A 27,538-nucleotide genomic window follows, 5' to 3' on the forward strand; every position below is an offset into this window, starting at 1 on the left:
TTCTTTTTTATCTTATACACTGTAAAATAATTCATACAAATGTTTTCAATTAGTTTATGTGAAAAAATAAAAGAAGAAAACACCTTTGATTTATTTTCCTACTCAACAGTGCACAATTTACATTTTCTTTCTCTCTACTCTTTCAAAAAGCTTCCTTTTCCATATACACATATATGGTTTTTTTCCTCTAAATATCAGTAGACATTTCACAAAATTTATTTTAAAAGTGCTGCACAAACCTAATGAAAAATGTTTTTTGCAGATGATCTTTATATTATTGTTTATTTTCTTACATTTACCCTTTGAGCTATCCAACTGTTCATAGCAATGAGGTCCAACGAATCCATTGTTTAGCATATGAAGATTTCCTCGTGTCATGATAAAGGCATGACACGTCTATGTACCTTTTCAGTTTTGTACCATTTTGAAAGAATTGAGATATAGCAGTGTTTTTTCATCATTTAGCATGTTTAGTATAATGAAACACATCTACAGTCTTAGTCAAGTTCTAGTAACCTTCTTCCTGGATAACATTCCTAACTGCTCCATTTTTGCTTAATTTAATGGGTTTGGGTTCCTAACATTATTTTTTTGCTAATGCAAACTTGTCCTAGAGAAGATTTAAAAAGAAAAAAAAACAGATTTGAGCTTTCCAACATCTAGAGATGTATCAGTCTTTTTGAATAATCACTGCAACATACATGTTGATTTTCCCCTACAATGAAGTTCAGTTTATCTCTATTTATATTTACTTCATTCTTAAATTGGAATTTGATATCTTGGCAGATAATTCAAATATTGTTTAGTGCACAACCAGTGAATTTATTTCAATTTGAAGTACTGAAGATGTAAAGTAAAAAACATGGCTGGTTTACATTAAATGACATATTATTTACTTTTCATGGTATTGTTACCATATTTTATTTTTAATGGATAATATTTTGAAATGTATAAATACAATGGCACTTGCTCCCTTAGATTTTTAAAGAAAACTGACAAAAATAATTCTGTAAAGAAGATGTGATTAGTATACCATTATAACTAATATAAAGCAGCATGCTAGTTCCAATAAAAGAATCGCAGTATTGTGAAAAATGCTAAAGCTTTGAAGTTTTTTTGTTTTAAACAAAAGCTGAATAAGCTGTAAAGACCCTGACACTATACTATCTGCTTAGGTATCCATCACCACTTGACATATCATTTTAGGTCAATTTGTCAGCTACAGAGGGATTACAGTGCATAATGCCAGCTCTTCGTGGTAGGGTCTAACTCTATAACAAAACAAGGTGTGACTGCATGAAACTCAAGATCAGCATTCTAGTAATGGATAAAATTCACAGAGCTAAATAGTGCAAGCAAGTGCCATTTTCCTGAACTTTCAGCCTCTTCCCTCTGCAAGATATTTATTTGAACCTGTAAAATTGATTTTGAAGGGAAGCACACTTTTGTTTACGAAAATAAAACTACCTACATTTGGAGCACATCATTTCCCCCAAATGATATAATACACCTTGACCAATTTGTTATCATATGTTTAGTCAATCACTTCAGAATTGCTATTTGAAAGCAAGGCGTTGAAAAATGATAATCTTGGATTTGTGAAATACTACTGTGCACCAACAGGTCCATTTATTAAAGCAGTGGTGGGGGAAAACCTGTGTCATTTGAAATAAGTGCAGCTCAGGAGGGAGACATCTCTGTCCCCCTTATCACATGTATACACCCAGTGCAATATATATTCACAGCTTTGCACATTACAGTGCATGACATGCATTGCAAGACATGAAAAGCTTTTTTTCGAGCTTTCTAATAGATAGCTAGTTTTATTAACCCTTAGAGGCCAATTTACTAATTTTCAAGGTCAGGAAAAAAACACTCATGTGGCACGAAAACCCCCAAAAAACATTAAAACGAATGCAAAAACAAAAGTCCCACGCCATTGAGAGTCACCTAAAAAACATGAATTAATAAGTATGAATTAATAAAGTTGTCAGAGAAAATTCCCATTGAATTCTTTTGAACCTCGTCAGCTTTTACTTGACTTTTTTTTCTGGTGACTGTTTGAGGGTTTTGAATACAGACTATTTGAGTTTCTAAAGTATATTTTCCAGGTTATATGCGTTTTTACTTTTGCGCTCTTTGTGGATCGTAAAAAAACAAACTCAAATGCTGATAAATATGCCCCTAATTGTTGCAACAGAAGTATTTTAGAAAGTGTTATTTATTACAGGATTAATGAATGAGATGATACACAGAGTTCAGCAATATTTCTATCTTCCTTAATATCAGATCTTATCACATGCCTACATCTAAGGGCAATGACACAAGGAGATACTTTATTTTAGCAGAGACAGTTCTCAGTATTGGCTATGGCAGGGTATTTTCTGGTATTTTGTAGCTGTGACAACTAGTTGGCTACAAGTAACTCCAGGTGTCACTGCTCAAATACTAGGGCAAATGTGGGTGGCTAGAGTAAACTAATCTTGTCAGCTGACCACAAAGCTAAATAATAAAACTGAAGGTAAATGTGTGGCCCCTGTCATTTCCAAGTCAGCCAATGACACTCAGTATGTACTGATGATGTTCATAGGTTTTCATCTTGCTTAAAACCACCTACTTGGACCTGTTTGATCTGGTCAAAAGGATCATTAACCGTTATGGACAGAAAATCACTAAGCTACAGTAAGAACTGCATTTCCTTAGGGACTAGTAAAGGTTTTATTTAGGTTTCCCCTTGCTTCCTAATGTATATAAATTACACATATATAAGCAGACAATTCTAGATGCATTTCTAAAACCAATGAAGAATTTAACTGTATTTGGAGCCTGCCAATAATGTGTAGCTCACTAATATGTAGGACAAATAAGACCATACCGATATTAGTGGTGGAAGTGCAGCAAAAAAAAAAAAAAAATGGTTGGGTCAATGCAGGGATATCATTCATCAACTCATATGTGAAAGAAGTGAATAGTACAGCCATCCCCACATAATTAAACCCCTTAAGGACCCCCAACGGCTATTTCTAAATGCTAAAAAACTCCCAGAGCAGACCCTCACCAGGTTCACCTCCCACAGGCAGCATAGAAGGCACACACAGACAGCATAGGGCAGGTAGAATATGGCACACACAGGCAGGGTAGGGCAGGCAGAGTATGACACACAGAAAGGGTAAAGAAGGGCAGGCAGAGTATTGCATACACAGACAGCATAGGGCAGGTAGAGTATGGCATGGGCAGGTAGGGTAGGGCAGGCAGAGTATGGCACACACAGGCAACATAGGGAAGGCAGAATATGGCAGGGAGGTCTTACAGGTATGAACAATGTAGGGGCATACAGGTATGAATAATGCAGAGGCTTGCAGTCTGAATCTGAGGTGTAAACAATGCAGGGGCCGGTTAATTTCAGTACTGATACCATTTAAAGCTTACACAAAGGTCACAGCAGCCAGACAGATAGGGGGCCACACAAGGTGGGCCATTGGCTGCCAGTAGGATAGCACAGGCCTATAGGATGTCAAAATTGCACATATTCCTACATATTCACAAGATATTATAACGGTCAGAACAACTTGTCACACATTTTCCCAATAGGAGACATTATTTCCCATAATTATTTATAATTATATTCCCCTTGCTCTCAGATAATTCTGTAGGCACAAAGACTGGCCCTGTGAGGGAAAGGCCAGCACGCAAATGGGACATGACACACATCTATACTGCCCCCAGATTCATGTGATTGAACCAGAACAACATTGAGTGCCAACAGACAAAGCACACATAGAGAGCCCTTTACCAAGACATAAATATATTGTGTTTGTCATTTTAATAGCTGTGATTCTGCATTTATGTTTGCAGTTAGTGTTTTACCTACCATTTATAAATAAGCCATGTAATGTTGCTTTACATGTATATACATATTCAAAGTGAAGTCCGCACTCAGTCCTCTTCCCAACTTAGGGTGCACGGTCAATTGTTAATTTATAGAAGATAAAGGACCAGCTCTCCATTTCTAGTGAATAATGGTTACGGTATGTTTTTATTCCACCATCGTGTATATATATATATGTGAGAGAGAGAGAGATAGCATGCTTGCAATAAAAGGGCTCTCTTACATTTGTAACATACTTATTTACAAAATTAACGAAAAACCAAGCAGTCACAAAACATGATCAGAGGTACGGTGCCACTAGCACTAGTCTCTGGTTAATTTTAATGTATAGAACTACATATAAAAGTGCCTCTATATAAATAAAACCAAACACACACATAAATAAGCTGAGAAATAAGAATCCTGATGTTGAACACCCTATGAGAATACATTTTTGCAAGAAAAAATTCTAAAAAAAAATAGCAGCAAAAGTAAATTGTGCCTTAAGAGCAAGTTGTATTTTCAACCTCTCTGCATTTCTGTGCCCATTTAGTAATGAATTATATTGCAGCTGTAGAACTTTGGATATAATTTTACTTGTTCTTACATATACATATACACTCTAACATACTCTTTGTCTTGTATACCACATCATTTTACTATCTCATGGAACTTGCCTGGCTCCTTACAGTCCTCACAGACTGTAGTTGCTCTGGAACTGAAACGAACTACACATTATGTCTCTGTGCCCCCTCCAAATGCTGCGTATGACCTGCCACTACCCTCCTGTGTGCACCATCTGCCTACATTCCGTAATTTTCTGCACATTTTCGGCAGATCATAACACAAGCCTGGCTATGTTTCCTTTACTACAATAATCAATTATATGCCACACAGATCTTTTTCTTCTAAAGTGCACGTGACACCTTTGTTTCACAAGATACTATTTCCATTGTGATATAGCTGCAAACTATATATATATATACACACACACTCACACACAGCCAGGGTCACATTGAGTATGTCACAGTTTCTTTTAGAGGTGTTAATTATTCCAAAGACAAACCAGTATATCTAAAATTATAAAAACATGAATGCAAAATGGCAATTTATAAAACGAAAAAGAACGCTATCATATGTATTTCTTGCATAATTGCATAGTCTGGACAGAGCTTTCACCACTTCAGACAATACACTGAGCCAGTTCATTGGTTTACATGGTCCTTTATCTTGGTGGCCTGTTGAAAAGCAGTAGATTTAAAGGGCAATGTGGGATAAATGCAACCCACAATTAGTTTGATAGTTTTACGCACCAATTAATAACAGATGTTTACTTTACACACTGATATAAAAAAATTTTTATGATGCCCGGCCTAACATCTTACATAGAGGTTTTAGGGACAGTAGCTTCCCTTATGGTCTCTGGCCATTCATTCTTATTTGGCCCAGTCGTTCTCACTGCTAGTGCTGATGTATGAGACTTTATACCCCATCAAAGCGCATTTTGTAAAACCTCACCTTGGCAGGGTCAGACTGGGGTTGAAGGGCCCACTCGGGTCCTCGCCACCCGCCCGATGCCCTACCTTATGCGCACGCAAGTGGGGTCTGGGCCGCCGAGGCCCACCGGGTTTTTTCCTTGTGTCCCGGAGGCCCTGTCCAAACCTGCAGCTTTTTTGTGCATCAGTACAAAGTATATACATGGCAGGTTTCAGCTATGGTTACCAAGATAAACCTCTCTGTTACTTCTGACTAATCATCCTGTTTGGTTTAAACCCTAATCAGTGTACTCTGCAAGTATCCCAAGTGTGCACCTTCTCCTATTTTTATCTAACTATATTTAAATAAAATAATAAAATATGAATATATATGCAAATATATGAGTTCATGAAAAGAAATTATAGGACACCATAACTTCTCTCTACTATGTCACTCATTCACTCAGATATTGCATGTCATTCTTACTCAACATGTTAACAGCAGTTATTAAATGTTAACCAGAAACTTTTTCTAAAGAACAAAGTCTTCCAGTAATTTCAGAACCTGAGGTTTTGATCTATAGTACCAGTTTAGTGGGTATAAACAGAGTACTTACTTATATCACTGTCCCAAGCATTAACACTAAATAAGCTTTTCTTTAAATGTAAAGTTAATAATAACAACCTTTATACTAGTAGGACATAGATTAAATGACATGCAAAAATAAACATACATAAACTTAAGTGCAAATTAAGGCAAACACAAGAAAAGGAGCTATGCAGTCAAGAGCCAGACAAAAAGAAGCTAAGCATAAATTCATCCCTTTGATTAATTTACCAGATCATTTGAACATACCAGCAAATTAAATGCAATTATCCGAAAATCTTAGCTTTGACCCCCATCAATTTATACCATATCCCTCTTATATGCATATATTAGCTATAGGCTAAACCATTTCCTCTAATCCCAGAAAAGCTGACCAACTAAAAGGAAGGAAGACCTTTACAAAATCAGATCCTGGTAGGCTTACACTCTAATTTGTAATTTGCAAGGGAACAAGTGAAAAGTAGCCACTCAAGAAAACTCAAGGTACCCATAGTATCACTTTTTGGTCCAAGAAGTATCTTCTTTGGATGTTTTTAAACGCAAACTCAAGACTTCACCCAAGCTTTTTGATTACAATTAAAAACACATCTTCGTCAGTAATCATCAGTAATGTATTAAGTGCTTTGAGTTCCTTGGGAGAAAAAACAAATCTTATTATTAGTATTATTATTCTAAATTGACTTGATATCTTTCACAAACACAATTTTGGGTGCCCAGTACTCAGAAGAAAAAATTGATAGTTGCTGCATTGTAATTTGCTTGTGTTTCTCTGTTTACACTTGTGTTCATTTAATACTCCTTCTGACTATACTGTCATGCAGTTTGGACTTTGCAATACCCTTTCCATGTTTCAAGCTTTTATTTATATGATATAGATATTTATGATATTCTTCAGTACTTGCTCAATTACTTTGTCATTGATACTAGATGATACATTGACTTTTTCTCCTTATAAAGGGAAATGTATACACCATGTTAAATTAGTTTTTTAGCATATGAGAAGATTTTCTAGCCAACATCAAGAAATGCTCACCAATCCATAACCTCATTCTCCCATTCAAACTCAAGATGGCTTAAAAATTGATCCTGACAAAGTTATACAGTACTGCAGGGGTCCCCAACCGCCATGGACGGTTAGGCACCGAGCCGCAGCGGTTCCCACGTCGCACATGTAGAAGCTCGAAATAGTGTGAAGCACACAAGAAGGCGAGACAAAATGCATGCATAAGGCGCGGAGAACGTGACGCGCGCATAAAGGTGCAAATAAAGCGCACGCCCGCGTCTGACCCCAACCCCCCGTCCCGTGGAAAAAATTTTTGGCTCTGTACCGGTCCCTGGCGCTAAAAAGGTTGGGGACCCCTGCAGTACTGGACTGGACTGGCCTGTGGTTTTGGAATTAATTTACTGGTACTTGTGCTCTGTAACAGGGGTTCCCAACCTTATTTTTTTTTTTACCAGTGAGCCATATTTATATATAAAAAGAGTTGGGGAACAACAAAAGCACAAAATAATTTCTTATGGTGCCAAATAAGGGCTGCTATTGCCTATTTGGACTGGCAGTGTACAGAAGGCTCTGTCTGGCATTACACCTGGTTTTTATGCAACCAAAACATGCATACAAGCCAGGAATTAAAAAATAAGAAATGGGAGCAAAATCTAAATGCTTGGTGGGCAACATGTTGCTTGTGAACCACTGCTCTATAAAGAGCTTCACCTGTTGATTACCCCAAGCCAGGCTAGACCGGTACAGTCATTCTTAAGGTTTAATTTCCTCATTCCTCATCCTGATTTCAAAAACACCAAAGCTGACGAATTGTCTAGATCTTTTCATCTGAACTACTTGACTTGTCAATTATTTTCACACAAAGAACCATCGATCCTGTGTGCTGTTTTGTTTCCAGATTCTTCCAAGAAAGGCACTTCTGCTCCTTCTGCATGCCTTTCTTAAAAACTCTTTGTTCCGGAATCCTTGGTTTCTCAAGCTATGAAATTCATTTGGTCTATCATCCTTATATTTTTATTTTGCTTTATTTTTAAAACATGACTAAAAACAAGGAAAGGAAAGATAGAAATGCGCAAGCCAGGAGATATAGAAGTGAACACCCTAACCTACAGATTATTATATCATTAAATTTGTGCAGACAGCCATATAGCCGGTCAAACTTAGGCAGACAATCACTTGCTGTGTACATCAGTTTCAGCTTAAAGAGCATATCACTGACTAGCTCTTTCCAGAACTTAAAGGAATGGCAAAGCTTTCAATTTTCACTGTAACACAATAGACCTTTTTGCACTGAAAGCAACAGTAAGTAGCACAATCTGGAGTATGACTTTAGGCCCAAGCCACAGAGACATGCAAAAGGCAAAGGCTTGGAGAACAAATTTTAGGAAGGACAAGGATATCATTTATATATTTTATCATTGCATCCCAAATTTGCTAAATGACAGCGCATCCCCAGAAAACATAAAAAAAAGAACCCACTTTACACTGCACTTTGCGCAAAGGGCTAAGGATTGAACTATTATTACTAAATATTTAAAGGATTGCAGCACCTAACTTTGTCCAGTTTCGGGGGGAATGGGGAATACACAAAATATACCATTAATTTAGAGCCCTGAGACCCAAAATCTACAAACTACAGCAGAACCCCAATTTTACATTTATCAGGGGACCAGAAAAAAATGGTGCAAAATCTGGAAAAATGTAAAATCAGGGAAGTTTATTATGCGTTATATATTAGTGGGACCACAAAACAATGGTGTAAAACGCAGGAAAACTTAAAACCAGGGGATGTAGAATTGAGTTTTCACTGTAGTTGGACTGTGTTTGCAAAGTTTGCCAAGTAGATCATTATACTGTCCATATACAACAATATTTTCTCTATGATTTTACCCACTTACAACCCATCAATCCTTTGTGGGGCCTAAATTTGACTGACTAAGGATTCAATTGGTAAGGCAAAGAGCATGGGAGACAGGGGTAACCCCCTGCCTGGTCCCACACTCCAGCCTGCTATTTGTCTCACCTAGTGAGTCCATATGGGCAGTGTCTAATTTTCTCTCCAGACAGCGTTAACCAAGGAGATGCATATTTGTCTAAATTTGCCTTTCCCATATCCCACACATTACCTTCAAACCTTAATCCCTCATTGTTTTCCCAGTACTAAGAGAGTGCAGAAGTCTTTCAGTTTATAAACGCATTTTGGAGTTTCCTGAGCAACTGTGGTCCCTCATTTTTCCTATTAATAAAAGTACCAAGGGGGCTTTGGCTGACTAGGTCCTAGTATTTAGATGTACTTCCTTTGTCATGCATTGATGTGATCAGCCACCTCGGTCCCATTTACAAAGGCCCTGGAATCATTGGCAACTGGATTCAATCTTTCTTTTTCAGAGTCCAGTGTTTCAATATTGAAATTTCCCACCTGCCAAAATTTCTATATATCCTGCAATATCTTGTTAAACATGTGCAGATCGTCTAAGACCCCACATCATCTGTCCAGTAATGAGATAATGCATTAGTACATTTCTCTGCTACTTTCTTGTTATTAATCCATTTGGGAGGGAGGGGAGCCTTCTGAGTACCAAGGGGGTATGGTCTAAACAGGTTTTAGTGATGAAAATGAATCTAAAGCCTACAGGACCCTCATCCATGACCATAATTAACCCACTTCTAGATAGTGTAGATGTGGCTATTGTAAAACAGGATTATAGTTTGGGGTCATCTCCAACACCATGGGGCAGATTTATTATTGCACAAGCGTTTAGGCGAGCAACCGGTTACTGAAACCATGCATGAGTTCCTGAATTCACACGTGGCTTCTGTATCTGATTACCTTGGCTTGTTTCAGGTGCTGCGCTTCTATATTTTTGAAAGACCCACTCAGGAAAAAAATCAGTTAGCAGCAAGGTCAGGTAATCGGCTACAGAAATCATGCATGAGTTGCTGAACTCACGTGTGGTTTGTGTATCCAATTCTTTAGTAACCGATAGCTCAAGCATTAATAAATGCCATAATGTGTTGATGAGTCAGGTTGCCTTAATCCAATATGCAAAGGCTCTGGATTCTTAAGCAACTGCTCTTAACCTATCTTTTTCTCCGGATCCCATACCATATCGAAATTTCCTGTCCATAAAGTGGGGATTTGCACAAATTTTGATATTTTCTATTTCAATACAAGCATATCAACTGGAGGACAGCTTGTAATTTCTAAGTTAAAAAAAACAACAAAGACAATTTACTAGTGTGGTAGAGTGACCAAAGAAACAAGTAAAAATGTGAGTTTTTCCCTTAAGTTCTCCATAGCGGGAAATGTAAGCTTTAAGGGAGATGTTACTAAACAGAGATTGTTTTCTCTGTTTAAAAGATTTTTTTGTATGGTCTGCGACCCTATAGTGTTCTGGAAGGAACAGGCAGACCAGGCGATCCATTCCACTAGTCCAGTTCACATATTGAAGCTGTGAAGGAGGGAACAGGGCAGGAACTCCTAGAGGGTCTGGGGTTGCTGCCTGCCACTGTAAGGAGAAGAGGGAGCCGTGACCAAGCGACTGAGTGAGTTACTGAGCGGCAAGCCAGGAGGCTAAGAAATTCCCCCTATGAAGTAGTGTGAGAACAGGGGTGACCCCAACCATTTATGTTTTCTTAATGGTAATCCACAAGGTGCCCAATTAAGTGAGGGAACTTATCATATGCATGAAGGTAGAACCCAGAGGGCAGGATTTATTTGTATGATTTATGTTTTGTATACTGAAATATATAAATAAAATGACTTGGTACAAAGATATATTTGGCGGCCCTTTGGAACTTGTCTCAGCTTGTACTGTTTGTGCTCAACATCAGAGTGAACTTTCAAACTTCTTGCCATCTGATAATCCTCTGTCTGACATCCTTAATATGTCTGATGACATCTTGGTAGTGGTCAGCTACTATTTTGTTCTTTAATATATTGTTTCCACAATGTCACTCCTTTCTTGTTTCAAAAAGTAAAGTGCAATTTTTTACCAAAATTTTGGAGAGCTTTTAGATAGTTGGTTAATTTTCCTTTGCCTCTCATGTTTAGAGGAACACACTCACAAGTTAAAATAATCAACCAATCAATATAAAATATATTTGCTGTTTTATTTCCAAAAGTTAGGATAATTGGGTGGAGCTCCTCCCCTAGGCTAAATTTGTTTGGAATAATCTTTTACATAAGTCAATGGACACTTCTCTCTTCAGTCTCCATGGCCTTCTGCTCTTCCCCCATTTCTTTGAAAGCTGACATGTTTCTGTTGCTAAATCCTATTTTCAAAATTTCAGTAATATCTGTGCCCAAGTACATAAAGCTTTTTCCAGATCTGCTTCCTGTTAAAAATATGTTGCTGACAAACATCATCATCCTTCTATGCCATTATCTTGTTTGACTGTCTACTAAATACATCAACATAAACCTTCAAAACACATCAACTTCAACCTTCTCCCCAAGGATTTAACCTCAGGATTTCTAAAGTAAAAGATCCAAGATTCTCAAAAGCCGGAGGACAAAACTTTCATCACCTGGAGAGGCCATAATTATGTCTTGTATGCCTTAGTTTTACTTCAACTTGTTGAGCTACTCAAGACGCTTCATTTATCCGGAGTGCCTGTCTATTTTTCTCGATTTCCTCATATTGGCTCCCTGAAGCTGAAGGTCTGGGGCATGAGCACCTGGACCCTCCACCACAACGGGTAAGAGTTCTACCTCATTCACCGAGTACTATGTATTCTTTATTTCTTACCCACAACTTTAAAAAGAGAACATTTGGATCCCCTTTATACCCGTATATAGTTAATAGTAAAAACAGTAAAAGTAGTTATCTGTTCTGATCAAAAGGATATGTAAATTGCACTTTTTTTTGGTTAGGGCTGTTTGATACAAGACTGGGATGTGGCAGGCAAGACCAGGATGCACTCAATAAGGTGAGAAATATACTATTAAAATAAAAAAAAACATGGGATATGGTGTAATTGTCCATTCATAAAGGGCTGGTATGGATTCATGTAGAACAGGCAGGTACAAACATTGCATTTCATTTAAAGATCATTTAATTAAATGTAAATAAATATTAAAACTGAAGAAAGTAAGATGGAGTTACAATTGTCATTCAATTTCAAAGCACCATAGTTTGATATTATATTTTGCATTTTATCAGCTGTATCCGTGTATCCAGTGTAAACCATGCTTAACAATGAATGTGTCAGTCACTGATATTATTATTGAAATATCTAACCACATACAACACCTCTATGCCAAGTTATTATGACCTAGCACCTGTCACATAAAACTTGCTATTTAAATTTGGTGCCTGATGCTTAGAACACAGGAGAATAAAAAAATGCCAAACCTACACCATAGTTAGGTGAAATCGTCACAGGGTATAAAACTCCCTGAGTCCAAAGACTATAGTGAGCTATTCTGTCTTCTCTTACATATCCATAAATATAATGGTGACAATTGGTCTTGTAATCATGTAATCTTACAAACAAGGGATGCTGACTTTAAGTGTAATCCTATGAAGGGCTTCACCCCCTGAGGAATGAAAGATTATAAAGAGGTTATAAATTAGAATATATTACAGCCAATCAATTCTTACTTCATATATTATCACGTGTGTGGTGTTTTTTTTACACTTTCGTTCCAATATTTTTTAAGAAAAATTAATAAAAGATCACAACAAAATCCTGATCACATGGTTAATTCTTAAATGCTAGAAACAATAAAGGCTAAGCATCTCTGTAATTACTTCTCCTGCAGATCCGAGCAGACAAAGAAATGTAGACTGCATTGTTTTTTTAATTACAAATACATAATTGTAGACCCTATGATGTCCAAACAAGACTAAGCCATGTTTTTGCTGTGTCACAACTTAAAAAGTTTATAAATATTTCTCTAATGATAACTTAGCATACATACCAGTAAATCCCATCATGGCACCTTCCTGTGATTGTTTCTTCAGTCCATCTCCATCTCTGTAGTCAATATACACAAGATCGATTGCTTGCAGTCCAAATGCTTTGGCCACCACAACAATCTTTTGCCTGGCGTAAAGTAGGTCAGAAGTTTCTTTGCTACTTGTGGAACCTGTATTATTACCAAGCAAAAGCCAATTACAACAAAGATAGTTATTATACAAAGTACGGTTGAATGTGCAAATTTCTGGTTCTCTATGTATATCAAAATAGGTCTCTCAGTACAGTGGCCCTCATTTACACAGACCTCTGATCACACTATTTAGGGTGGAAAATTACAGAAAGTTCTCCCATGAGGCAAAGATTAAAAATCTGTACCAGGGTAAAAGGGTTACATTTATGTTTTGTAGGCTTAAAAAAGATGGGTTTACCTTAGAGAATTTATAGTTAAATATAAAGCTAAAGCCCCCTACATTTCATTTTTCTACACTTATGCCAATAGAATAAAGACAGAGCTTCTGGTTACTACTATCTTATAACATAATAAAAACAACCTTCACAAGGAACATTATCCCAACTTGCCAAAATCTTTGAATTTTGGAATTTTGAATTCCAAAATCTGGAAAAACAGTTAAAGGAACAGTTCAGTGGAAAAATAAAACTAGGTAACTAGGTAAATAGATAGGCTGTGCAAAATGAAAAACATGTTTTCAATATAGTTAGTTAGCCAAAAATGTAATCTACAAGGCTGGAGTGGACAGATGTATAACATAATAGCCAGAACACTGCTTCCTCTTTTGCATTTCGTTAATCTGTTAGTCAGCAACTTGAAGGGGAGGGGCATGGGATAGAACTGTTCAGTTAATTAACTTTTGATCCTGAATACACAGGTCAGATTCAAAAGCAAACTAACAGTTTTGTTTCATGTGGTGCTCCTTATAGTCACCAACTGACAAGCTGTTTAGAGAGATGCAAAGGAGAAAGTTATGTTCTAGCTCAGTGTTTTTCAACCTTTTTTGGGCAAAGGCACACTTGTTTCATGAAAAAAATCACGAGGCACACCACCATTAGAAAATGTTAAAAAATTTAACTCTGTGCCCAGCAGCAGTGCCCCCCTAGTACACTGGTGCCCAGCAGCAGTGCCCCCCTAGTACATTGGTGCCAAGAGCAGTGCCCCCCTAGTACATTGGTGCCAAGAGCAGTGCCCCCCTAGTACATTGGTGCCCAGCAGCAGTGCCCCCCTAGTACATTGGTGCCAAGAGCAGTGCCCCCCTAGTACACTGGTGCCCAGCAGCAGTGCCCCCCTAGTACATTGGTGCCAAGAGCAGTGCCCCCCTAGTACATTGGTGCCCAGCAGCAGTGCCCCCCTAGTACATTGGTGCCAAGAGCAGTGCCCCCCTAGTACATTGGTGCCCAGCAGCAGTGCCCCCATAAGTCAGTGTGCCCCGTGGCCCCCCCTAATACATTGGTGCCCAGCAGCATTTTACTCTTCGGCGGCTTCAGCAGCATCTTCCCCTCACGCGCGCCGCCTCTGCACTTCTGCCTACACGTGACCGCACACAGGCCCTTTTATAACGTTGCGCCCCGTGCGTACTGACGTCACCCGTACACACGGGGCGCAACCAATGACAGGGCCCGGATTTTATTAAAGGGGGCCCGAGCTACTAAGAAAAACTGTAGCATCGCCGGGCCCCCTTTGAAAGTAAAAATACGGCACACCAGGCAACATCTCGCGGCTCGGTTGAAAAACGCTGTTCTAGCTGTTACGCTAAAGATAAACGCACTCCAGCCTTTATAGATTACATTTTAGGCAAACTAACTTTATAGAAATTTTGCACAGCCTAGTTTTTTACCCAGTTTTATTTGTGCACAGAACTGTTCCTTTAACTGTTAATCCAAATGATTATTGATCTGGGGGTAACTGATATTATTTATATCCATTACTAAAAACTGGTTCGTTTTTTGTATCAGGTTAATACAGGTGTTATCTAAGTAGTTAAGGCACAAATTACTACCTTATGCTTTTTATCAAGAACAAGAAGGTGATGTTGGATTTTTATTTTAAGGAGCAGATAAGGTTTCCAGAATGTATACACAGTATTAAGGATTATAACCATTTTAAAAACAAATGTGTATTATATATTATTTTAAAAAGAACCAATACATCACTGTAAACTATAAAAGACAAATCATTTTTACTGCTAGCTTTATAAAGGTTTTATATTCAAGACAGCATTGACTATCTTGGCATATCCTTGTTGGATGGGTGGTCAAATAGTTTGGACCCTTGACAGGGGTAGCAAATCATATAGAATAAAAGACACTGTGGCACTTCCGTTCCGGCCCGAATTTGTGGCAAGGCCCTATGCGGGGGCAGGTATGCAGGGAATAGGGGCAGCCTCTGGGCGGCAAAATGGCAAATCCGGCGTTTCTTCCCTTTGCAAAACTGAAAAGGTGATTTTTTTATTCAGGTCAGAGGCCTTCTCTTGATGCTTGAGAAAAGGGCAAGACAAGGCCTGAAACGTTGCCTGGTCTCTGACCTTAATAAAAACTTACTTTTTCACTTTTGCAAACGGAAGTGCCACAGCATTTTTTATTTTATATAGCTTCACAAGGGTTTGACTACCCAAAATAAAAAACAATAAACCCATCAACCAGGACATTTGACTTTTAAAACCAAATTAAAAAAAATGTTTAACTTTGCTGCTAAACTTCTTTATCTTGGAAAAATGTAATGGCAGGCTTTTTTGGATCAATATATATATACAGAAAATCAAAAGCACCCCTATACTTCAGTCCTTTAAAGTGGACCTGTCACCCAGGCATAAAAAGCTGTATAACAAAAGCCCTTTTCAAATTAAATGTAAAACCAAAAGCCATTTTTTTATTAACACATCCATAACCATTATAAAAGCATTTAAAAATCCCAGCTGTCAATCATATATTGCCTGCCCCACCTCTATGCCTTAGGCATAGAGGTGTGGCAGGCAGTTACTTTCACTTTCAATTCAGAACTTCTTAGATGTTGCTGCACTCCTCACATTCCCCATCCCTTCTCGCCATCTAATTTCGTAACCAGTGCATGGATATGGGTATCAGGACCCCCAATACTGGCACAGAAACAAGATTTTGGCAGGATGCAAAGCTTGACTTAATAACAGTGTCCACAAAATGGTGCCTGCCTGCTTGCTGCAATTGTGAATTCCAAGGCTGAAGAAAATAAGATTAAAATAATTTCTACAGAGTAGGTGAAGTTTATTTTGCTTGACAAACACAATAGAAAACAATTTGGAATTATTTCATAGGGTGACAGGTCCCCTTTAAAATTAGTGCATTCTTATGGAATGTGATAGCACAAACCTATGCTTGCACGGAAGTCTTCTGCTCCAAAGACCACTCCGTCCAAGTGAAAACCAACTTTGGGTCCCCATCGCAAAGCTTCTTCACAAACATCCTTAAAAAAATGCACGGATAATTTATAGAATATGCAACCAATATTGTACAGTTTGGTCACATGCACAGATGGCCTGAACAATTTTTGTTTTCTTTTTTGTTATAAGATAGCAGATACAGTGAAAATAAGTAGGGTTATACACCCTATTGTTTTTATCCAATTACAGTAATAGGAAACCAGTTTACTAAGGGTGAGGGGCTGGATAATGTCAGATTGGATAAATCTGATACTCTAACCACTATATACTGGTAGATAATTGTTATATACAATCACTTGATAAATGTTCAGAGAGCTAGAATGACTATATACCCTTCCTTAACCCATACTGTATTTATCAATGTGTTTGATGTTATATAATAATTAAATACAAGTTTTATCTCACTTACAGTTCTCTTATAACAGATTAGCATGATGTGTAAATGACAAAATAAATGGTAATAACTTTTATTGTAGGCAGATTATCTAGCTATTTGTCAAATTGTCTTACTTAGTATGTAATTTACAGCAAGTTCATGATTTTGACACCCTATACGCTGGGATATTTTGCAATAGTACTGAAGACACATAAGTTTGCAGGTTTATGGCAACAGCAAAACAATATCTGAAGGAGACCTTCCTTTTATTACCCACAATTTGTATTGTGTTAGGTAACAGTCAATAACTCTGTTAGACCACTAAGACCAGTTACATATATATTTTTTAGGGTTTCGGCTTTTGGTTATGGGTTTGGCTCTGGGTGAGTGATATTTATGCTTTGTTTACTTTACCTTGTTTTACCTTGTATTATGTTATAAACAGTATGCTTTATTCATTATATGTTTATCCAAAGTATCTTTTTCTCAAAAAGTGATATACCATAGAATGGTATTAATTTGGTTTTAATGGTGCAGATCAGTTTGTCTTCATCTTAGTAGTGTTAAGATGCATTTACAGGTTCACTAGACTAAGCACCAAATAGACTCTTTTGTACTTTGTATTAAGTGGCTTCTCTCAAACTAATTTCAAAAATTCATTAAAACTAGAAAGTCTCTAAATACTCCCAAACAACAATGGGTCATATTATTAAATAACAATATTAACATTCTGTATGCCTTACTTTTTATTTTACTGTTAGTTTATATCTCAATAAAAATTACTTTTGTAAGGATAGTACATTCTCGCTGGAGAGAATCCTCTGGTCCCCAGTTAAACAGCATTATTCCTTCCGCCAGACTTAAATTAAGTAAAATAACAGTAAAGGTTTTCAGAATATCTTTACTGAAGAATATCTTTACTGAAAAAATAGCTCACTAATTCTCCTACAAATGTTACCTTTGCAGAAGCAAGCATAAAACAAAGTTGTGCACTGGCACCTGCCTGTTGGGGCCAACATATGAATAACCCTTTTAACATATTTATTCAGTTAAAAATAGATATTGGGGGATGTTTAATGTACTAATCTAAATAAGCAGAAACATACAAGCAGCATGGGTTAGCCATCTCATAACTTTACACCAAAGCTTGATTCAGTCAAATGAAACAATTTGCACTGTATTTATTTACCTTTAAAAATAAGTTTTAAGTACTTCAGATTATTAAGAAATGTTAAATCTGTTTACATGTTTAGTTCCCTGTAGATAATAACTGCAAATAGCAAAGTGTGATTAATAAATATAGAAAAAAATAAGAAAAGATTGATCAGGAATTGTGTTCATTCTTCACAGTGGATTAAGAGTATCAGACAGATTCTTTTTATTCCATTTAACAGTTTTTTAAATAGTTTTTAGGTTCATGAAAACAGAATCCCATAACATGTTGTACTGTGGCTAAAGAGCAACTACTACTAAATGCATCAGTGCACTGCACAAGAAAAAGTTATATTTATTTAAATGAAAATCTAAAATGAAAATAGAACAGGACATAAAATACTGCATTTTATTGGTATTTCAAAGAAGGTTTTTAGAAGATGCCAAAAATGGTAAGCAAGATGTAGTTGTTTTGACTCACTGAAGAAACTTTAAGCTGGAGCACAACAGGTTTCTTTTAGACAACAGCACCTTGCAGTGGTTTGCTAATATGCCCACAATTTATTTTCTTTTATGAGCTATGTATTTCTCATTGAGCAGAATCTGGCATTTTATGTGCTATACACAGTCTACATTGGTAGACAGATTTGGTGTATTCTGACTTTTTTACAGTTGCTGGAATGTGCAGGGGTACACCTACCTCTTACCATACTATTGTGCACCATTAGTCTGCTGTATTTCTGAGATAATATATAACATTATATAGAATATATAGAATAGATGCAGTTGCCAAATGTACTGTGTTTATTAAATCTGTAAACTGTGACAATAAAAGCAAATCTATCAGCTACTGCATGTGAGTCTTGGCTTAACAACTCTTGGAGTACTTATAGAAGCATGTATGGTATCTATATTTGTTTTTTACTCATAATAAAACAGTTCACTTTACTGAACAAACAGGTTGTTTCTTATGACAATGGCAGGCAATTTGTCTTGGAATGCTGCAATATAAACCCACAGATAGATAAGAATTCAAATACAGATATTCTTACCTTGAAGTTCAGTAATCCCACAGCAGTTTCCACAAAAGTAATCAAATGAATTGGCTCTTTCTGCTCCCTGCCTTTCATACACTGTAGAAACTTATCTGCAAACTGAAAATCAAATGTATGCCTTTATTAATAAAAATGCTAATGTAGTTTAAAATGTATATACAGCTAAATGCAGTGTTGTATGAAAAAGGTTTATGTAAAAGAGAAGTGACAGAAAGTAAGAAGAGCAACACCAGTAGTTTTACCAACTTAAACTGATAATGAAGTATGTGAAGCATTCACCCAAAACTGATCAAAATAAAAACAGGATTTGATCCAGCACTACTTTTGTTCATTTTGTGCAAAATACTTATAAAAGCGATATAAGATGTACCACTAATCTTTCATTATCCTTGGCCTACCTTTTATTACACTGACACAGTAACAGAATGTGTTCCAAAGGGATGCTGTACTACAAATGGCTCAACTATTACACTTTTGCCAATCTTTCTTTTATTCATAGCATGAACTTACCTAGGAAGGCCTTAAGAAGGAAGTTTCATTCATTGACGGGCAAAGCTTTTTATTTTTTTTCTATGAAACAAACTCACAGCATGCTATGAGCTGCCAGGGGGGCATTCCAAAATCCAAATTCTATCATCTGGAAACATACAAAAGCTCTTGCATAGAATTTTCTACTTTCATTGAAAAAAAAAAATAAGATTATGTCTGCAATATGCATCCTGATAAAACAATTTCGAGGAAGATAAGAAAACGTCTTACAGGTAAGATAACACTATTTAAGGAAACAGGCAAAAATGACAAGTTTGTCAAATGTATTTTTAGGAAATATTCCACCATTGATGGATATCAAAGGAACTGAGAATTTTAATCATCTCTCTATTCAATCTCAGTTGGGTAAATCATATCTAAGAGATTTGCATAAATATAAACCATCAAAGACTTTCATCTTCAAAGGGGGTTTCAAGACCCTATAAGCTTTGTACTGTAATCATCACAGGTCACAACCCTGCAGGAACAGGGCTGCTATGGCAACATAAAAAAAACTAATGCTGAAGGCTTAGCATAATATTCTGACTAATAGAAGGGAAACTCATTCTAAAAGCTGGCAGCCCATTTACCAGAAGCTGGATTAGAGGTGTTATTTCTTCCCCTTTAGCTTTTCCCCACATCCCCCTCCTCCATCACTTGAACCCTCCCCTATGTGGTCAAATCAAAGTATGGAATCGCTACAATATGTAATACACATCCGGCCACTACAATAGCATTTGCTAATTAAACATAACCAGGTAACTTTCCAGAGTACTGCAAAACTGTGAAATTTATATATATATATATATATATATATATATATATATATATATATATATATGCATCAGGAAATGTAATTTTACATAAACAACAAAACAAAAACATCAGAAGTGCACAAAGTTAAAACACTGCTGAACACCCCTATATAAATGTATCTATTTACTCACATTCAAACTTCATGGTTAAACAGATAAAAAAGTACATTTTATAAATGCTTGTCAAATATTTTTTTATTTAAGAAAAAAAAAGCTTATTTGAAAGAATCAATTAGTCTTGCATCAAATAGTGTACCATCTGGATGTTTGAGAGTTTTAGGGAAAAAGGCTTCTTAAATGTTACATTGCTGCTGGTATTACAAATGGAGTCCCACCATGTACTCTCTAAAATAATATTTGTTTACAGAGAAAAGTTAAAAGGCAAGCCTGGAGGCAGCTTTCAGTTCATATATTTTTTTCCTCTCTCTCTGTAAAACAGGACAATTAAATGTTTCCGGCCTGGCAAAGTAAGAAGGTGTTGTGGGGTGGGGAGCAGTGGTAGAGGAAAAACCCACAAAACAAAGAGATTGGGGAGGGAATGAAGTAGCAGGCTCCAGCAATTCTTTCAGTTCCAGTGCACACCCAGTAGTGTGTAAGGAAGAATGCCCACTGTTCAGGATTTGTGGGAGAATTGTCCCAGTACAAAGGAGGCAGAGTTACGCTTGTTATAGTCCAATAAGCCATGCCAGTCAAACAAGTAGCCATACTAAGGACAAAAGGAGAGCAAGGGATTGTAGCACAAAAGAAAACAAGTAAGCCCATCTATCAGTTGTGCATCAGCTTCCAGGTTTTCTGCTTAACATAAGTAAAAATGAGAGGGGATAAAAAAAAAAATCAGAAAGGATGTCTGGTGTAATACAAAAAAACCCCTCTTCTTTCAATAAAAAAAGAATTAGCTAAAAAAAAAAAAATAGGTGTTAAAATGTGTAAGACATTCTTTAGATGAAAGGCTTTTCACTGAAATGAGTCAGAGAAAATGAAAGAAGCAAGGAGAAGGAGGAGTCCTGCTCTAACAGCAAGTCGATCGCTAAAATAATCTTCAAAATAAAGGTCAAGAAGGAGGAAGGAGGAGGATGCATTTGTCTGTCTGGGAAGGAGTGAGGGGGCAATGAAATGGGACCTTCTGATTTTGGTACTTTTATTTCTCAGTCTCTCTGTGACAACAAAGGACAGAAACGCACAACAAGACATTGATTGATAGAGGACATTTGCTTTCATTATGTTCTGAAACACAAATAAACAATTACTCAACAAAAGTAACATTTGGCTTGTAGTTTTTAAGTGTTGTTCTATGGCAGCAATGTCAAACCCGCAACCCTCCAGTTACTGACAATTCCTAGCCTTGCGCTGAAGGTGATCCAGGTAGAGGTAGCTGCACGGTTGTCAGTTTGGCACTGCTGCTGGTATCTTTATATAATAATGTTAAATGAAAAGACTAGAAAATGGATTAACCATTCTTTTTGGTGTATCAAATTTTCCTCTAAAAAATGAAAATTGGTGCGTTTGTCCCAAAGCAATTGTTCCAAAGAACCATTAACAGGAGTGACGCAGAGGCGACCCACAAACACAAGTATTTAATTAGGATGGTAGTTGGGGCCCAACACAGTAAAGAAATTCCCCAAAAGTGTAGGTGGTACCTTTGCTGTAACTGAACCCAGAAACCCAGCTGTAAGGCAGAAATGCAACCAATGCACTATATAAAAGTAAAGTTAAAAATAGATATACACAACTATTACTAGTAGAGTAATAGTAATAAGTGATTAAAGATTTCAGGGGCCTCATGTGGCTCCTAAATACACAATTGCACTACACGTTATATTTTGTGTTGCTCATAGCTCAATATAATAACTTTAAAAAAAGAAACATGCTCAGATTTTTTTTCTACGTCTTTCAGACAGAATATATTGCATGCAAAACAGTAGGCTGGGTAAGGAACACTAAATGAAGCTTCATAGTACAGTATCCTGTTTAAATGGAACATGAGAATGTGAAAGATTTTTTTTTTAATAACTGCATGCACACAAACATTTTTCAGTACCCCTTCAAATCTGTGCACATAGCAAACAAAAGGCTGCCAGGTGGGCCCTCTTGCAACTGCAGCAGAGTACGGATTGGCTGCATGCAGCCCTAGTGCATCACTGCTCTAATCTCACCTTAAATATATCTTTTTATCTCACCTCAGAAATTAATCTTTTTGACCAATGAGTGTGAGTGTACGGTTATATAAAAGCAAATGTAATGGTTCCAGTAACTTTTTTAAATTTTGGATCCAGAAATTACAATTTCAACATACAAAAAATAAAAAAGAAAGAAACAAAAGAATAATACAATCCACTAAAATAAAAATAATATAATCTGATAGTGTTCAGAAGTACATCTGTATGTCAGGTAATCAGCCCAATTACATAAATTATTAAATTGCTAATTTCAAGACATGAGACTTTTAGTCAGTTATTCAGCGAATTCAACTTCATGATTCATTCGCCAATTTATAGTGCATAAAGTATTTCCAGCTGACCTCTCCCCTCATAGAACGTTATACATACAATAGGCGTGTTAAAAATATATCCTGTATACAATATACTCTGTAACATTTCGAAATTAAATAGAAAAAATCAGCATTGTGCGCACAACATCTGGGGTAGGCATGATCTCTAGACAAAACATCTTAGCAAAAGTATACAATGAATAACAACACCGGACTGTTATCTATAATCCTTTATTCACCATGAAAGCATTAAAAAAAGCCTAACGCGTTTCGTCACAAGGGACTTAATCATAGGCTATGATTAAGTTCATTGCGGACATAATGCGTTAGGTGGTTTTAATGTATTGACAGCGAATAAAGGATTAAAGATAACAGTCTGGTGTGCGAGCCTTCTACAAAAAAAGTGGTGATCTCTCCCCTGGCTATGGGTTCGGGGCATCTGCACCTGGACCACTATAAGAATCAGGTGAGTTTCTGCCTGTGTAAGGGCCGTGACAGATGGGGAGATTAGTCACCCGCAACAAATCTCCCTTGACGCGGGCGACTAATCTCCCCGATATGCCATCCCATCGACTAGAATGTAAATCACCGGTGGGATGGCATCTGTCACAGGCAGAAATTCACCTGATTCTTATAGTGGTCCGGGTGCAGATGCCCCGAACCCATAGCCAGGGAAGAGATCACCACTTTTTTTTGTAGAAGGCTCGCACACCAGACTGTTATTTTTAATCCTTTATTCGCTGTCAATACATTAAAAACCATCTAACGCATTATGTCCGCAATGGACTTAATCATAGCCTATGATTAAGTCCCTTGTGGACAAAACGTGTTAGGCTGCTTTTGCTGATTGGGAACTCTTGTGTACTCCCTCATTTGTGCAGGAATTGTGCAGGAGCTTCACAAAAGTTTAATCTAATACTTGGGTTACGTAGTTCTTGGAGCTGTGTGTCTTGTGTAATTGTGATAGAGACAAGCCTATATTTGTATTTAGTGGTGGTCTCCCAGGTTTCCAACAAGCAAAGGAATACAGGCTTGCAATTTCAACAGTAATTTTCTAAATGACAATACCAGTAATGTAAATATAACTAATGATTTCTACAACTTGTGAACCATTATAATATTTACTTGCAGTTTGAACTATGTTCTCAAATTCAGCATACTGTATGCACAGTTACATATCCTGGCCAAACTGTGCTTGGATGCACAAGTCAGTTCAATGGAATACTTCTAGAGGTGCCTGAACTTAACATGGAACTCTCCTGGTTCTTCCTCTAATGGTTTAAAACCTGATGTAAATGAACTAGTAAAAGAAGCTGGCTTAACTGTTATTTTTTTCATGCATGCAGTAAAGACTATATTGCCATAAATTGAGACCAGGCACCAGATCCTCCTGCGACCCAACAGAGCCTGAATCCGAGTCAGGGGTCCTTTACTTAAAAGTAAAACCAGGAGTGTATATATGAAAAATCAGAGGCAATATAATATATAAACATATTAGGAAGACCCAGGTCCCTCTACTCGATTGGGGCAGTTTATGTTTTATAAGAAACCTTCTGGAAAAGCTTCTTCATTCTGGAGAGTGATTATTGTGAGGATTAGACGCAATTTCTGGCCATTTTACTTAAATTGTGTTTCATGCAAAACTACTTTGTGTTCAGTGACAAGGTTTATTTCCAAACCCATGGGAACATGATGTCCATATCTTTTGCCTCTATACATGCAAACTTATTTTTGGAATGGTGGGAGAAATAATGTCTTTCTCTGATCTGAATGAAGTACCTGAAATGTCATATTTTTGAGTGAACAAGTGCCTCAAAGATAGAGGGCTATAACAGTAATAAGATGGGGTGCAGAGTCAGGAACAGTCTTACTTCAAATTATTAATGAAAGGCGAAAATCTTGTTTGTAAGTACTTATTGTACACATTTAAGGTCTGCATCCCAAGTTACACACAGACATATCTAGAATATAAATAAGGGATCTCCAACCTTTTTTACTCCTACACCACACTCAAATGTAAAAAGTGTTGGTTTTGAACCAGGGACCTTCTGGTTGCTGGCTGCTCTCCCTAGCCATTGGACCAGGAGAGCAGCCAGCAAGCACTCATCACCTATTCATTTTCCCTCTCATCCTTTTATCTGCCTATGTTCTATCTCTCCTGCAGCCTTATTGGTGGGTTGGGGTCAGCCCTCCTCACTGATGTGACCTGAGCATTGGCCTATGCACATGAGTACTGAGGCTTGCCCCTAACTCTTGCTGCCCTTCCTGGCCTTCTACTAAGCACTGTGGGTTGTCCCTAGCTTGGTTCCTGCTCTCACTCTCCCTCCCTCTCGATCTGCTTCTGTTCTTGTTCCTGCTCCTGTACTGTTCTTGTTCTATCCTTGTTTCTTCCCCTGTTTCTATCCTTGCTCCAGATTCTACGCCAACTTCGCCCCACTTCTGCCTGTTCTGATCCTTTGTCCAATCACCACCTCTTCCTCTGCACCATCCCACTACCTCCTGTTCTTTGCTTCACCAAGTCAGAAATGTAAAACAAGGAGCAACATCAAAGGTGGTGGTGACCAACATGTTGCTCACAGGCCACTGACCACTAATTTAAATGATGAGCTTTTAAGCTCAAACATCTATCCATCAGGGGAACAAATCACTTAGCTCCTATATGAGATAAACTTTAACTTCCTAATCATGGGGTGATTTATATGGTCACATACTGCTGTAGTCTTGCAAAAGTATTCGGCCCCCTTGAACTTTTCCACATTTTGTCACATTACAGCCACAAACATGAATCAATTTTATTGGAATTCCACGTGAAAGAACAATACAAAGTGGTGTACACGTGAGAAGTGGAACGAAAATCATACATGATTCCAAACATTTTTTACAAATAAATAAATGCAAAGTGGGGTGTGCGTAATTATTCAGCCCCCTGAGTCAATACTTTGTAGAACCACCTTTTGCTGCAATTACAGCTGCCAGGCTTTTAGGGTATGTCTCTACCAGCTTTGCACATCTAGAGACTGAAATCCTTGCCCATTCTTCTTTGCAAAACAGCTCCAGCTCAGTCAGATTAGATGGACAGCGTTTGTGAACAGCAGTTTTCAGATCTTGCCACAGATTCTCGACTGGATTTAGATCTGGACTTTGACTGGGCCATTCTAACACATGGATATGTTTTGTTTTAAACCATTCCATTGTTGCCCTGGCTTTATGTTTAGGGTCGTTGTCCTGCTGGAAGGTGAACCTCCGCCCCAGTCTCAAGTCTTTTGCAGACTCCAAGAGGTTTTCTTCCAAGATTGCCCTGTATTTGGCTCCATCCATCTTCCCATCAACTCTGACCAGCTTCCCTGTCCCTGCTGAAGAGAAGCACCCCCAGAGCATGATGCTGCCACCACCATATTTGACAGTGGGGATGGTGTGTTCAGAGTGATGTGCAGTGTTAGTTTTCCGCCACACATAGCGTTTTGCATTTTGGCCAAAAAGTTCCATTTTGGTCTCATCTGACCAGAGCACCTTCTTCCACATGTTTGCTGTGTCCCCCACATGGCTTGTGGCAAACTGCAAACGGGACTTCTTATGGTTTTCTGTTAACAATGGCTTTCTTCTTGCCACTCTTCCATAAAGGCCAACTTTGTGCAGTGCACGACTAATAGTTGTCCTATGGACAGATTCCCCCACCTGAGCTGTAGATCTCTGCAGCTCCCCAGAGTCACCATGGGCCTCTTGGCTGCATTTCTGATCAGCGCTCTCCTTGTTCGGCCTGTGAGTTTAGGTGGACGGCTTTGTCTTGGTAGGTTTACAGTTGTGCCATACTCCTTCCATTTCTGAATGATCGCTTGAACAGTCCTCCGTGGGATGTTCAAGGCTTTGGAAATCTTTTTGTAGCCTAAGCCTGCTTTAAATTTCTCAATAACTTTATCCCTGACCTGTCTGGTGTGTTCTTTGGACTTCATGGCGTTGTTGCTCCCAATATTCTCTTAGACAACCTCTGAGGCCGTCACAGAGCAGCTGTATTTGTACTGACATTAGATTACACACAGGTGCACTCTATTTAGTCATTAGCACTCATCAGGCAATGTCTATGGGCAACTGACTGCACTCAGACCAAAGGGGGCTGAATAATTACGCACACCCCACTTTGCAGTTATTTATTTGTAAAAAATGTTTGGAATCATGTATGATTTTCGTTCCACTTCTCACGTGTACACCACTTTGTATTGGTCTTTCACGTGGAATTCCAATAAAATTGATTCATGTTTGTGGCTGTAATGTGACAAAATGTGGAAAAGTTCAAGAGGGCCGAATAATTTTGCAAGCCACTGTATATATATATATATATATATATATATATATATATATAGCAAGACAATGAGCCGCACACGCAGGGACTTTTTTAGAAAACAAAAAATTTCTTTAATGAAAACGATCCAACGTTTCGAGCACCAACTGTGCTCTTCCTCAGGGACAAACCATATATATATATATATATATATATAAAAAAACACATGATACAGCTGGCAAATATTTTTATTACTAGGGATGCACTAAATCAGTTTTATTTTGTATAAATAATTGTATGAGCTGTAAACAGTTGTAGCACAATCCCCATCCTTTTTTTTTTTTTTACCCATAAGCGACTATCAAATGTAAAAAGAGGGATGCAACACAAGCATGAAAAAGTTTTCAGGGGTGCCAAATAAGGGTTGTTATTGGTTGTTTGGTAGCTCCTATATGGACTGGCAGCCTATAAATGGCTCTGTTTGGCAGTACACCTGGTTTTTATGCAACCAAAACTAAAAAAAAAAATAAGCACCTGCTTTG

The 27,538-nt window shown here is 37.6% G+C and overlaps 1 protein-coding gene across 2 annotated transcripts in view; it reads right to left on the reverse strand.

The window, feature by feature from the left end:
* The window catches only part of clybl (citrate lyase beta like), a 178,864-nt gene that overhangs the window by 19,740 nt on the left and 131,586 nt on the right, over positions 1 to 27,538 (reverse strand). For both annotated transcript variants that reach the window (XM_004911819.4, XM_031897047.1), the window contains exons 4-6: positions 18,887 to 18,988; positions 16,236 to 16,329; positions 12,880 to 13,047 (exon numbers count right to left, since the gene is read on the reverse strand). In XM_004911819.4, the coding sequence (XP_004911876.2) occupies positions 12,880 to 13,047; positions 16,236 to 16,329; positions 18,887 to 18,988 (364 nt within the window). The remainder of the gene's footprint in view (positions 1 to 12,879; positions 13,048 to 16,235; positions 16,330 to 18,886; positions 18,989 to 27,538) is intronic.

Source organism: Xenopus tropicalis, chromosome 2 (assembly GCF_000004195.4).
Source record: "Xenopus tropicalis strain Nigerian chromosome 2, UCB_Xtro_10.0, whole genome shotgun sequence".
Classification (NCBI taxonomy): Eukaryota; Metazoa; Chordata; class Amphibia; order Anura; family Pipidae; genus Xenopus; species Xenopus tropicalis.